This window comes from Camarhynchus parvulus, chromosome 14, assembly GCF_901933205.1.
Source record: "Camarhynchus parvulus chromosome 14, STF_HiC, whole genome shotgun sequence".
Classification (NCBI taxonomy): domain Eukaryota; kingdom Metazoa; phylum Chordata; class Aves; order Passeriformes; family Thraupidae; genus Camarhynchus; species Camarhynchus parvulus.
The window spans coordinates 4797341-4811463 of NC_044584.1; the positions used below are offsets into that span (position 1 = coordinate 4797341).

Genomic DNA, 14123 nt, shown 5'->3' on the forward strand with positions numbered 1-14123 from the left:
TCTCACTGTGGGCATGGACGAGATTTTCCCTTTGGGAGCATTTAAATCTATGGTTTATCCCTGAAGCACCCCATGGGGAGGAGGAGGAGCAGGCAGCAGGGTTCTGATGGATTTAACCGCGGACAAGGGAGCTGGGCCAGGTTAGGAGCTCCTGTGCACAGCTCCTCGGTGACATCCCCTGCTGCCACCCCAGTCCCGGGCACGGGCACGGCTGTCACAGGCTCCAGGGGATGAATGCTGAGGAGCTCTGGGTCTGCAGCGTCCTCCGACACAGCTGAGGCTGAAGGAAAAGCTGTCACGGTGGAGGCTCAGCATCCCACTCCCCTGCATCCCGGCGATCCAGCCGGGAGATGGAAGAGCTGCCTCGGCAGAGCAGACTGCATGCCATGCTTTTGCACTATAATCTGATTTTCCAGGACAGCTGCAGTCAATAGAGGCTGAGGCCTGGGAACAAAGTGCAGTGCTGGAACCATCTGTGGGCTGCAGGTTTTTCACCGGTCCCTGAGCCACGGCCGTGGTGCACCTTACCCAGGAACGGGGTACACCCTGCCCTGGCACCTTCGGGGCACGCCAGGACTTTGCCCCGCTGCCATGCCCAGGCGAGGCTGATGGAAATCTCCAGCAGCGGCCCCGCGCTCCGGAGCAAACAAAGCCAGCTGTTCATCGCCGCCGCATCGGGGCAACGCCGGAGGAGAGGACGCGGTGCCGGGAAGCGCTCCCGGATAACCCCGCCTGTGCCCGGGGCTGCCCCGGGGCTGGTCCCGCTGCCCCCAGCCCCAAATTCAGCCTGGCAGAGCTCCGAGCCCCGCGGCAGGAGGAGCATCCCCGGCAAGTTCCTCTCGTGGAGGAGAGGCGTGTGCAGAGGCACAGCCTGCTCAGAATCGCAGTCACGCCTGGAGATGTTGCTCCTCAGATAGTTGCAGGAACTAATCAGATAACGGCAGCTGAACTAAGGGGGATATGTTTGCTAAAAATAGCTTAATGGAACAACAGACGCCTGGAGATACGGCGTGCCTCGGGGAAGCGGGGCTTCGGCATCTGGCAGGGCTCTGAGCGGGCCGGCACTCCGAGCCATCTACATATATGTAAATTTGTTCTTAAAGGCAGAAAAACAGCTTGTCCCCATGTCGGTGGTCAGCCCAAGAGAGCCCTTGTGCTGCTGCATCAATGTGAGCACGGAGAGGCAGATGGTGCCACCAGTGCCACCTGTGCCAGCAGCCGTGGGGATGGCACCTGCCTTGGGCTCAGGCAGGGAGCAGAGCTCTGCGCAGGGCTGGAGACACCAGGAGCCCAGCCGGGGCCCAGCGCCGTGCTCTGCCCAGCTGCTCTGCACAAACATTGTGCGTCAGGGCTCCCAGTCTGCCTGTTTTCTTTGGCACGGAACCTGGCAGGGCTCTGTGTGCCAGAAGTTCCGTGCCGTGCTCAGAGCCAGGGAGATATTTCGGTGTGAGGCCTTCCCTCCCTCCCTGCCTCCTGCTGCTGCTCAGGGTTGTTCCAAAGCTGCCTCGTGCCACGGCTGCCCCCACACTCTCCAGCTTGGCTGCTCCATGCCCTGGGTCTAGCCAGGCTCTATCCATCCCTGCCTATCCCTGCAGCCTGCCCAGCCTGCTGCCCTCCTGGTGCCAGCTCCTGGTGCCAGCTCGGAGGGAGCAGAGCTGTCTCTCCAGCAGGCAGCCTGCAAGGAAGAGCTATTCCCACCAGGCACCATGTCAGCTGTGCCAGCTTGGAAGATATTCATCTTCCTTGCATGGTGGCTGCAGGAAGGATGCTGCAGGCTCTTTCCATGTGCTGCTCGTGGTGCCTCTGCTGTCACCTGCTGCAGTGCCACCAGCCAAGGCTTGGGGGCTTCTCTGTCTCTGCTGGGTGCTGGTGAAGCTCTGCCTCAAATCCTGGGGGCAGTTTTGGGCCCTTCATGATGTGGAGGGGCTGGGGGGTGTCCAGGGAAGGGAACGGGGCTGGGGAAGGGGCTGGAGCCCCAGGAGGGGCTGAGGGAGCTGGGAAGGGGCTGGAGAATCCCTGAGGAGCTGGGAAGGGGCTCAGCCTGGAGCAAAGGAGGCTCAGGGGCCCTTGTGGCTCTGCACAGCTCCTGCCAGGAGGGCACGGCTGGGGGAAGGGCTCTGCTCCAGGGAACAGGGACAGGAGCACAGGGAACGGCCTCAGGCTGGGCTCAGGGTGGGATTTTAGGGGAAATTCCTTCCTGGAGGGGCTGCCCAGCCCTGGCACAGCTGCCCAGGGCAGGGGTCCCCATCCCTGAGGGGATTTAGCAGCCCTGTGCATGTGGCACTTGGGGACAAGGGACAGTGCTGGCTTTGGCAGCGCTGAGGAGTAGTTGGGCTGGATGGACTTCAGAGGCCTTTTCCAACCTAAACCATTCTGTGGCTCTCCCAGTCGCGTGTACTCTGCCAGCCCAGCTCAGGTGCTTTGCCAAGGACACACAGAGCTCTGGCTCCAGAGTGGCTGCAGAGGGAGAGCCTGAAGGAGAGCAGTGGCATCACCTGGATGGCAGCTCTGGGAGGGCTCCTGGGGCTGGCAGGCAAGCCCAGAGAGCTCAGTTCCAGCCTACAGAGGAGCAGGCATCCCCCAGAGAGGTCAGGCAGAGGGGACAGCCCTGCTGCAGCCAGCACATCCCCATGGAGGGCACGGGGAGGCAGAGGGAGGTGCACGAGGCACGGGCCACAGCTGGAGCTGGATCCCAGCCCCTGGCAGGGCCACAGCTGGGGCCGGATCCCAGCCCCTGGCAGGGCGGGCAGGGACTCTGCTGCCTTGGGAAGGGCGCAGCCCACGCAGCCCCGAGCAGGCACCGTTCCCTCCCTCGCCAGTTATTGTTCTCCCTCCCATCGCTCACTCACCTCTGAACGCTTCAATCTCATCGCCTTTGTCAGTGTCGCTGGCTTTTAATTGAAATTCCTGAGACATCTCCTCATCAGCGCAGCCCATCAGTGAGTTTTGTGGGGGAAGTCATTGTTTTCCTTCTGCAGCTGTGAAAGTTAAATTCCAGCGTTTTGCTCGGAGACTGCTTTTGTCTCTTCCCTTTCTTATGCTGCCAAGCCCAATCTCACAATCGCAGCCTCTTTCCTTTGTCTGGATATTTCATTTTCCACCTCTCCTCCTCAGAGTCCCTCCGGCCCATCCTGAGGGGCAGCTCCCACCTGTGGCTCCCTCCAGCCACTGCCAATGTTTTCCCTGGGGAGGTTTGGAGAGCCCAGCCTGTTTCTAACTCTTTATTTCTGGGTGTTCAAATCCGTAAGAGCAGCATCCAGCTCCTCAGGAGGGTTTGGACACCGTGGAGCTGGGCAGACATGGAGCTTCCAGCACATGCAGGGGCAGAGCCTGAGCCCTCCTTCCCCCACCAAACTGCCCCTTTAGCCCCTTCTCCTTCTCCAAGACAATGAAAATGCCAACTCAACAGTGTTCAAGAGGGGCACCCAGACTGGCAGCAGGAGGATGGGATGGCAGCTCAGTCCCCTCCTCTGGAGCAGAGCTTTTCTCTAATGCCTGCCATGTCCCCATGGGCATCCCCAGAGAACCTCGGTGCTGCCCTGGGCCCCCACTGCCTCCTGCCAGGCATAAAAGGGTGATTGTGCCAGTTCCTAATGAGCTGGCACTGGGCTGAGGCCAGGACATGAATTTTCCTTGTGCCAAGACTGACACGAGCCGAGGTTTCAGGAGCAGAGGGCCGAGTGCAGGGCAGGCCCAGCTCAGCAGTCACGCACGAGGACCTTGAGACAGGATGAAGAGTTGGATGTTCAAAAGGCCTTTGGAACAAGTGCCCAGCCTCCCTAATATGAGATATTTTCAGGCTATTTTGTATATTTTAGATGCTTTTCAGACATGCCTCAGCGGCATCAAATATTTTAGGAATAGAATATGTCAGCTTGGAAATATCTGAGGTATTTTGTAGCTGTACACAAACACACCCTGAGCCAGGGAAGGGTTAGACAGCGGTTGTGGTTTCAAAAGCAAGGGTGTAAATGTCACAGGTGCCTCTGTTATCCCTGCACACTTGGCCATTTCCATCCCAGAACGATTCACAGCAGCCAGTGGCCCTGAGCCTGGCACTGCCTGGAGCCACCACAGCAGAGCCCAAGGAGCTGGAACAAATAAACCCCTGAAAACCCTCATCTTTGGAAATTAGTTTGGCACCGCAGAGCTCAAGAGCTCCCACGGGCCAGCCCTGGGATGTGAGCAGTGCTCTGGGCCCTTGTAAAACAATAAACAGTGGTAATGAGCAGCATGGAAATGTGCAGAGGCTCGTAAAGCTGCTGCTCTGGAGAACAAGTCACCCTCTAGGGCCAGCTGGGGAGAGGCTCCCGAGGGACCCCGCGGATGGAGATGGATGTGTGACTGCTGGTGGTGCTGGCACATCCCGGGGAGGGAAAGGCAAAGCCAGCTCCTGAGCACAGGGGAGGGAAAGGCAAAGCCAGCTCCTGAGCACTGGGCAGGGAAAGGCAAAGCCAGCTCCTGAGCACAGGGGAGGGAAAGGCAAAGCCAGCTCCTGAGCACAGGGGAGGGAAAGGCAAAGCCAGCTCCTGAGCAATGGGAGGGAAAGGCAAAGCCAGCTCCTGAGCACTGGGCAGGAAAGGCAAAGCCAGCTCCTGAGCACAGGGGAGGGAAAGGCAAAGCCAGCTCCTGAGCACTGGGCAGGGAAGGCAAAGCCAGCTCCTGAGCACTGGGCCGGGAAAGGCAAAGCCAGCTCCTGAGCACAGGGGAGGGAAAGGCAAAGCCAGCTCCTGAGCACAGGGGAGGGAAAGGCAAAGCCAGCTCCTGAGCACTGGGCCGGGAAAGGCAAAGCCAGCTCCTGAGCCATCCGAGGAGGAACTGGGCACATGCAAATGAGTGCCCGCAGTGTGCCCAGACGTTCATCAGCACTAATTGGTGGCAGATGGCTGATGAGACACGGGTGGGATCCAGCAGCTTTTGTCGTTCTGCTCTGGCACACCTGAGGTGACATTCCCAACCCGAGTGTGAGCCACTCCGGGTAATTAACAATCTGGGTGATGACCACGACCATGGAGCTCCGATTTGAAGGCTGTTTGTTACTGTTTTCCGAGGAAGGCTGGACATTTCCTCTTAGCAAAAATCTAGCGAGCTCGGGCAATTAGTTTTTATTTCAAAATGACAGTGTGTGAGCAGCACGGCCAGCCCGCAGCCGGGCACTTCCAGGCACTCAGAGCTCTGAAGAGCAATCAGTTCCTAATTCCTGATCTATCCCCGCTGTCTGTCAGCGGGAAGCCGTTCCGCTTGTCCTTTAAAATCCGTGTGGATGTGGCGCTTGGGGACAGGGGTTAGAGGTGGCACTTGGGGACAGGGGTTAGAGGTGGCGCTTGGGGACACGGGTTAGAGCTGGCATTGGCTCTGCTGGGGGAGCAGCTGGCCTGGCCGGTCTTAGAGGGTTTTTCGGACCCGCGGGATCCTGTGTTTCCGTGATCCCCGGGCTCGTTCCGGGCCCGTTCCCGGTCTCTATCCCGGAGGCGGTGCTAGAGGGCGCCCGGGGCCCGCGAAGCGGCACCGCGAGCGGGCTGAGCCCGCCGGGACCGGGACCGGGACCGGGACCGGGACCGGGACCGGGACCGGGACCGGGACCGGGACCGGGACCGGGACCGGGACCGGGACCGGGACCGGGACCGGGACCGGGGCGATGCGAGCTCCCGGGGCTGCTGCTGCCAGCGGGGGAACACTGGAGCAGCGGGATGGGAAAAGGGGAGGAAGGAATATGAAGGAGCCAGGAGTGGGTGATGGAGATGGTCCCTGTGGGGGTCACTCCTCAGGGAGTGTCACTGCCCCATCCCCGGGGATGTGACAAATCCATGATGTGGCACCTGGGTTAGCGGTGGGCTCGGCAGGGCTGGGGGAATGGTTGGACTCCGTGGTCTTTTCCAACTCCTACTGATCAGGGTGATTATGCTTCTTAAGGAACTGGTAGGACGGAAGAGAAAATACACGAAAATGTATTTAAGAAAATTGTTTATAAATAAAATGTTAGGGCCATTCAGCTGACTTGGCTGACATATACTCTAACAATGATTTGTGGGTTTTTGTTACAAAACAGGCTCAAACATAAAGAAGTTGGTGTATCCTGCAGCTCTCACGGGTATTGGCACCCCCATGTATTACCCTCAACAAGCAGTTTTCCAGCCTGAATAATTCCATGATTCTATGATCACACAAGAAAGGGGGGCGCAGAATGCAGCCACGTTTTGTGCAACAGCCTGCAGGGAGGGATGCAGCCACCTCCCCCCTGAGGAACAGGAATCCCCAGCCCCTCTGGATCCCTGTGTCCCCCTCCCACTGGAGCTCTTTCCCCCAGACCCTCGCTGAGCACCAGCTGTGCTGCTTCCACCAGGTGAGAGTTATTGCTGAGCAGGGAAATACAGCAAATGGAGCTGTTACTGCGGCCATACATAAATACAGCTGCTCTGCACGGGCCCACAGCTCGTGGCAAGGGACCTGAGAGGTCAAGAGGGGCATTGTCCCTGCCTTTTGCAAACCCACACGAGGTACAGTGGATGAGTGCTGCTGGGGGCAGAAGGCTCCCTGTCCTGCCTCCAATCCAATTTCCAGCTGCACAGAGTTTTCTCTCCATGGGCCACCAACACACCTGCACAAGAAGGTGCCTGCACTGGCAGCTCATGGACCTGCACCTGGTGCTGTAGGAGTTTCCCCCCATGTTTCCTGGGCAGAAATGAGTGCTGGAGAAAGGGTGCTGCAGGGTTCCAGGGCTGTCCAAAACCATCTGCAGTGGTTTTGGCATCTGGCTGGGGCATCTGGAGGCAGCAGGGACATTCCTGGTCAGCCGCAGCTCTGTCACGTTCTGCTGAGCATGGTGTGTCTGGGATGTGCTGGGTGCCTGCATGCAGGACAGGGAGAATGAACAGCCTCCTCACCGGGGTTTGAATTCTGCTTCAAGTAAACAGTGTTGAGAAACTCTCCTGTTCCCGCCAGTGGGAGGATCCAGCAGAATCCCTTCCCCACAACGAGCCCTTCCCAGCCTCGCAGTGAGCAGCAGCCTCCCAACCCCAGAGTGCATTTTCCACTTCCATCATTTTCCCCAGCTGCTGTTTTAAAACCCATCCCAGCTCAGCGGCAAGACTTGCCTCCAAGATGAAAAATTGCGATTTGATGTGAACAAATGATTTTCTCACCGCTGTGTCAAGGTTTGCTCTCTCCTTGCACACTCACTCAAGTATTTCCTTGCTCACTGCCCTCATTACAGCTTGGTTTTTGGGGGAGAGCCCTTAACTTCATTCCATCAGCTGGATTCCATTAGCCAGCTAATCCACTGATTACAATCCACACACAGGATATTTTCTCCTTGCCGTTATCTGAAAGAATATGGGCATCAGTACAAAAGAAAGGGAAAAGAACCCTACAAAAAGCAATTTACAATTGAGGGAGCGGAAATAAATATATCGTAGTCACATGAGGAAATAGTAACCATGGAGCTATTTTGGGCACAATACATCATGCAAAGGATGATGTGTCTTTCAAGCCCAACATTCAAGGCACACAATGTTTTTGGAAAGTAAATTCTCACATACATTAAGCACCATGCCAAGGAGGGGGTTGGATGCTGTCAGGCTTTGCATTTCAGGTTTGTTCAGAGTTTGCATACAGGAAGCCAGAGCCTCAGCAGGACAATCCCACAGCTAAAACCACACAGGTGCTGATGGGTCCTGTTGGATCAGGACCATTCTGGGTCAATCCCACTGGGCAGAGCCAGAGGTGGGGTCTTTTCCAGCTTGAATGATTCTGGGATTCACAGCCTGCAGTGGGTGCACACGCAGTGCTGAAGGGTCAGTCCCTTGTTCCCTAGAGAACCCCACATACCCAAAATCACAAATGCCTTCAAAAATCCTACGTGATTCAAACCCTGGCTAACCCTTCTCTGTCCTGAGTAAACACAGCACATGTGAAACACCAACAAATCAGGGTGCAATAATCTGCTGTCACAGCTGTTCCACCCTTTCCAAGTGGGGCTGGTTTTGGGGAGATGCCCTCTGTAACGGTGCTTCCTTTGGTTGTATGGAGATTTTATTTTAGCTATATTTTAAAATCAGAAACAATTCAGCTTCCCGAGGAGATACTGTGGGATGATGGATTGATCTCACCAGGTCTGAGCCACAGCCAGCGCCCGGGGCCATTGCAGGGTGAAAGTGACATTGAAACCTGACAGATTTGCTGTGTTTGATGCTAAAAAAAAAATGCACTGGAAAGTACCTGCCTCGTTCTTCCTCTCCCTCCGAGGTACCCGAGTTACCTGCTGTGCTGGGGGTGTGACACACACCCTGCAGCCCTTACTGCATCCCCCAGCACCAGCCTCGGGGAGGGCTCAGGTGGGCACACCGCCCTGCGTGCCCAGGCATCGAGAGACAATTCCCTGCCGCATTCTCTGCCCTGCCCGCTGTCTGAGCTGCCCCCACGGCGATAACCCTTGTTTCCCGGGATTCTCCTGCCCCGGGGATGCTCGTGTTCCCCGGGATCTCCGTTCTCCCGGGACACCTTTGTCCCGCGCCATCCCCCTGCCCCCGGGACACCTTCCCCACGGGATCCCCCTGTTCCAGAACACCCCTTTCCCACGGGATCCCCGAGTTCCCAGGACACGCTTTCTCCATGGGACGCCGCTGCTCCCGGGACACCCCTGTCCCCCCAGATCCCGCCTGCCCTCCCCGGACACCCCCTTCCCAGGGGACCCTCCTGCTGCCGGCCCTGCTCGCTGTCCCGGTGCCCGCCGTGCCCGCGGTGCCCGGTGCCCGCGGTCCGGGCCGGAGCGGGGGCGGCCCGGGCTGGAGCGGCGCCGTGTTTCCGCCGGCCGGGAGGCGGAGCAGGGGGGCGGCCGCGGCCGGGCGGAGCAGCAGCAGAGCCGAGCGGCGCCGGGCCGGGCCGGGGCTGTCAGCGCGGCGAGCGGGGCCCCAGCGGGCCGGGCCATGGCGGGCGGGCGCTGAGGCGGCGGCGGAGCGCGGCGGGGCGGGCGGCCGGGGCGGCGGCGGCGCGCCGGGGCCATGCCATGCCCGTAGGGAGAGATGCCTTTGGGAAATGGAGCCACCGGAGCACCGCGCAAACATGGCGCCCCGCGGCTGCCGCTGCCGGGCTGGTGCCTGCTCTGCTCGCTGCTGTGCGGGGGCTCGCCGCGACCCCGGCCCCCCGCCTGCCGGCCCTGCGCTCCGGGCTGTGCCTGCGCCGCGCCCGCCTGCGCCCTCAACTGCTCGGCCCGCGGCGTGGAGAGCCCGGGGGCCGCCGTGCCCCCCGCCGCCACCGCGCTGTGAGTACCGGGCACGGCCGGGGGCCGAGGCGCCGGGGAGCGGCCCGCAGCGGGACACGGGCAACCGCGGTGTTCCGCCGTGCATGGAGCGGGGGGCTCCGAGCCGCCGTTTGGTTCGGGAGGTTCCGTGCGGGGAGTTTGCTTCGGTTGGGTTCTGTGTTCGGGAGTTTGGTTCGGGGGGTTCTGTGTTCGGGAGTTTGGCTCGGGACGTTCCGTGTTTGGGAGTTTGGTTCGGGGAGTTCCGTGTTCAGCAGTTTAGTTTCAGGGGGGTTTCGTGTTCGGGAGGTTCTTGGGGAATAACGGGAGGAGGGTGTGCGGGAATGAGTGTTTGAATTAATTGGGGGGTTAAAGGCACTTTAAAGCAAACCCGAAAGACGCAGCTAACACGTAACAAACATTTCTCCGTGGATGGGATGACAGATGTGTTTGTGTCTGGTTATTGTGGGTAGGTCAATCAGGCGTGTTCATCAGGGGCACTGCCTTGGCCCATGTGCTCTGTCACTGAAATCAGCTCGCTGCGTGACGCAAAAAACAGACGCAGGGAAAAGTTTGGTTTTCCGTAGCGAGCAGCTTTTCAGTTCTTGACGAGACAAAAGCATCGAGTGATTCATATAAGAAAGATGACGTGGGGCCTGGCGCGGTGGACAGATCTCACATGAACTAATTTCTGGTGGTATTTCACCGCATTAAGGGTCTGCTTTTCTATTTGGATATTCTTAACTAAGTTTCCACTTTTAGTGTCAATACAGAGATACTGCAGAAGTTGTGGAGTACCACAGTAAACATACATTGTAGTTTTCTCAGGCTGTGTCTGGACTAACTTCAGGAAAATCTGTGCATCTCTAAATCCAGCAGCCAAGGTGTTTTCCAGCTCTTTTCTTGCTAGATATATTTAGACTTCTGCAAACAAACCAGCCATTGTTTGTTGCAGAAAGTCCCTAACTGGAAAAGACTGGTTTTTATTAAGGAGGTTCTGGATTTCTGTTATCTGTTGTTGGTTTGAGATGGGGCTCCCTGGTCACTGTGGAGCAGCCTCCTGAAGGCTGTGATGATCAGTCCTTCATTTGGCTTTTTAAGGATTTGGGGCTATTACAATGTCTTTCGGTGGTTATTAATGTTGGTAGTAAGTGTTTGAGACTATGTTATTGTTGTTCAGAGGCGCTGAGTTGTAAAAGCTCCCAGAATGTTTTGGGTATTGTGCAGTGACAGATGGAAGTGGGACATAAAACTCTTGCAGGTGAACAAAACCATGGGAAGGGGAAATGCTCCAGAGCGATGGATGGTGTTTGTGGCACCGTGTTCTGATTGCAGAAGGGTTTGTGTAGGGCACAGAGCTCGTGTTTGGAATTCAGGCTGTGGAGTCGTCCCTGTCAGGCAGCTCATCACTGTGTGTCCCAGCTGGAAATGTGTGCTGGTTCTGTTCTGAGGGCTGGGCTGAGATGTGCTGAAGTGGGTTTCTTTCAGGTTTACTGCCCTGTTTGGCCTCCTGGTGATGGCAGAGAATGCAGGTGCATCCACTCTCCTTATAACCATGAAGAGTTTACAGATTGATTTCTGTGAGGATGGAAGGGACTCTGCTCATGGCTCTGTGAGGTTGTGCAAGTGGTTTTCCCTAATAATTTCACATTCCCTTTATTGAACACGGACAGATAAATAACATTTATATATTCTCTCATTAGAGGAAAAATTATTTTTTAATATCTCGACAACCCCTTTTTAAAAAAATTAATTATTCTGAAATGAAAGCAGCCTTTAGGAAGGCCGAGTTCTGAAAATTCCCAACGCCAGCATTCCCGGCCATTTGCTCACAGCAGCGCTCAGCAACTGCGATTCCGAATTTCTGGCTGTAGCAGTGAGGCCTAGGAAATGAATTCCTCTTGTATCCGACGTTTCAGACGGAGCAGCTTTGAGGAAATAAATGCCAACCGCGGCCGCGCTGTTACCAGGAGCACGGGGAAATGTCCCATCCAAAGAATCACTAAGGAAATGGGCTCTGCTGCTCGCAGACACCGCATACCTCGCTGGAAGCAGTCTCCAGGCAGAGCGAGTGGGAATATTGGCCCCTTCCCATGGCCAGAGTCAGGTTCTTGAAGTGTAACGCAAAGTCTGGCTGGAACCAGGAGCAAAGGCTGTTTTTCCAAATAATCCGCAGTGCGCAACGCGCGAATCTGGACTGGGGGAGCGAGGCTTCGAGTGGCAGCATTTGCACTTCTGAGCTCCTGCATCCCAGGAATGCTCTGATCCATCTCTTTTCAAGTGCTTTGCTCTCAGCGCTACCGGATTTTGTTCGCGTTTATTTGAGCCTGAGCTGTTTCTTGAGCTTTCATCGCTTATTTCGTTCCTCGAGTGGGAATAAATCTCATCAAGGCTTTCCGACTTTCCCTTGCAAATACTGATTCTTTCTGACACATCTTCGGTGTCGTGGCAGGTTTGAAGTGGAAATTAGAATCTCGATGTAAAAGGATGAGAGTGGAAACTTCTTTTATTTTCCCCTCATTAGGATGGAATAGTGTTTGTGGATGGCTGAGAAGGAGAAGCTGGGATCAGAGGAGCTCTGCTGTCGCCAGGCTCCTGCAGAAGTGGGGATCAGAACTTTCATCCAAAACCCAGTGGGGTTTTTTGGCACCGAGCCCTGGGGTTGCACTGCGCAGCCGGTGACTTCACCTAAATAAACCTTAAAATAAACAGATCCTATGATTCAAGAACCTGCAGTCTGGTATTTTAAATTTCAAGGGTCAGCAGTGATTGGTAGATTTTGATATTATTACATGATGCAGGAAAAGCCTTTTCGAGGCTTGGGGTGTCTTCAAAAGCTCTCAGGGGAAAAAAATTCCCAGTTTAAATTAAAATCTAATTCAGGTAAACCCACAGGCAGTGGAGTATCTGTACAGTAGTGTCCAGGCCACAAATAGCTCTATTGCTGTTCCTAGAAAAACTGAGACAGCCTGGAATGTCATTCTTGTAGGGAGCCATATCCCAGCGAAAACAAGGCTGCGTTTCTCTTTTGTAAGAGATTTTGGAGAGGGGAAAAAGGCCCAAATGAGGTGCTAGATAAATATTTTGCCAGCGAGATTCTTTCAGCCTGTGGAAGGGACCAGTCCCATAAGCAGCTCGTAGCTATAGTGTGAGTGTGAACAAGGAGGCGATTCTGTGGTGTGGTGTCAGAGCAGAGCGGGCTCCGCTGTTAGAGAGGGCTGGGTTGTTTATTGTGCTCCTTCCCAAAGCTTCAGCGAATTCTCAGTGCTGCTCCCACGACTGAGAAACTTTTCAAAAATGAAAACTTTTCTCAGTGGTGTTTCAGAGTGTATTAAGAGAAATGTCCACCTCAGGAAGAACAGGCATCCAGCGGAGAGGCGGATTTGAAGGTGCTCCTGCTTTGTGCCAGAAGTTGCAATTGAATAATCCCAAGCAGCATCAACATGTCTCACTTTTGTGATCTGTAGTGTGGTGCAGCCAAACCTACAAACCCTGGTAGTGACAAACCCCCACGTGTTAAAGAACTGTAATTAAACCTCTTGGAGCCCCACGAGGCAGGACGAGCTGCTGGTGGAACCCTCTGGGTTTTCTCTTAACACCTGGTGTGTTTTTTCTTGTGCACTGTTTACACTGATTTTTCCCTGTGTTTCCTGACATTTTTAAGTTTCCTGGTGGTCTCTTTCTGTGTGTTGCTTTTTCCTTGTTGGAGTGAAAGTGAGGGCTGATCCTGCTCTTCTCCTGCTGGCAAGCCCCCGGCAGGTCTCTTTGCGTTTCACTCAGCTGCTTTCATTCTGCTCTCACAAAGAGTGGATTTGAAAGAAAACCACTCACTCAGAAGGTAGAACTCATATGGTTTGTTAATGCTCCTCTGCCTTTTATCCCATTTTAATGGGATTCCTTGTTTTATCCATTGTCATGCCATGTTTTCCACGCTGTGGTTTCCATAACGCGGCTCGGCGTCATCCTTTCTCCGTTCCTCCAAGCTTTGTTGTCCTTTGATTGATTGTTGCAGTTCAGCTTGATTTTGTGTTTTATTTACTCCACATGTCCCCAGACATTTATCTGAGCTGTAGTAAGCGAGTAACAAAGTGAGCAGGGGAAGAAGGACAGCTCGGGAGCAAAGCTGTGCATTCCAGTGCCGGGGCGGAGTGGGCTGGGAGCTGCCTGGATCTTCCTCTTAATGTGAGGAGAGTGCATGGAGCAGTGTGGGCAATAGGCTGGGTTCTGGGGGACACAGCACTTGTGAGTTAGTCCCTCCACAGCCAGCAGCAGTATTTTAGGCAGTCGCTGTCGGGCTCCAAGGGAAAATTTCCCGTCTCTTCCCCAGTGGAAAGTTGGCAGCTCCGCTCCCGGGCCGTGCTCACGGTGCTGTTGCTGTTCAGAGGAATGGCTGCTGCTGCTCACCAGCCCACCCTTTTCTCCCCCCACATCAAACCAGCCTCTTCTCCCTCCCCACCATCCCTCCCTTCTCTCCAGCCCTTGCTGAAACGTGGCTCCAAGGCTGGAAAGCCGCGGTGGTTGCGGAGCTGCCGGCCATGCTCCCCTTCAGCTGCACGGATGGGCTGTGCTGAAGGTCACTAGCCTGTCCCAAAGGAGGGTGGTGGTGTCCCACCAGACCTCTCCAGCCCTCATTTCTCAGCCTTCCTTTGCAGTAAAGAATGAGCCTGTTTTTCATATCGAATCACTGCTCTTTACGTAGACACTGAAGCGAAGTTGGCATCTCTGTTTGCCAAAACTAAAAATGTCAATTGAAACATAATGTTAGTTTTTTGCTTTGCAAAGGGCACAAAAAGCAAAACTCATGTGATTGCTGCCATTCATGTTTATTTAAAGGCTAGCTGTCATCAGGAAGAGCATCAAAAACATGCAAGCTGTAGCATTTGTGGTG

At 55.5% G+C, this 14123-nt stretch overlaps 2 protein-coding genes across 2 annotated transcripts in view; one reads left to right on the forward strand and one right to left on the reverse strand.

Annotated features, from left to right (window-relative positions):
* RAB26 (RAB26, member RAS oncogene family) overlaps positions 1-2958 on the reverse strand; it is a 31073-nt gene extending 28115 nt beyond the window's left edge. The window contains exon 1 of the mRNA XM_030958504.1: positions 2850-2958. Within this exon, the coding sequence (XP_030814364.1) occupies positions 2850-2870 (21 nt within the window). The 5' untranslated portion in view covers positions 2871-2958. The remainder of the gene's footprint in view (positions 1-2849) is intronic.
* Positions 2959-8969: 6011 nt separating this feature from the next.
* Positions 8970-14123, forward strand: part of PKD1 (polycystin 1, transient receptor potential channel interacting) — an 80080-nt gene continuing 74926 nt past the window's right edge. The window contains 1 exon segment of the mRNA XM_030957948.1: positions 8970-9259. Coding sequence (XP_030813808.1) covers positions 9021-9259 — 239 coding nt within the window. The 5' untranslated portion in view covers positions 8970-9020.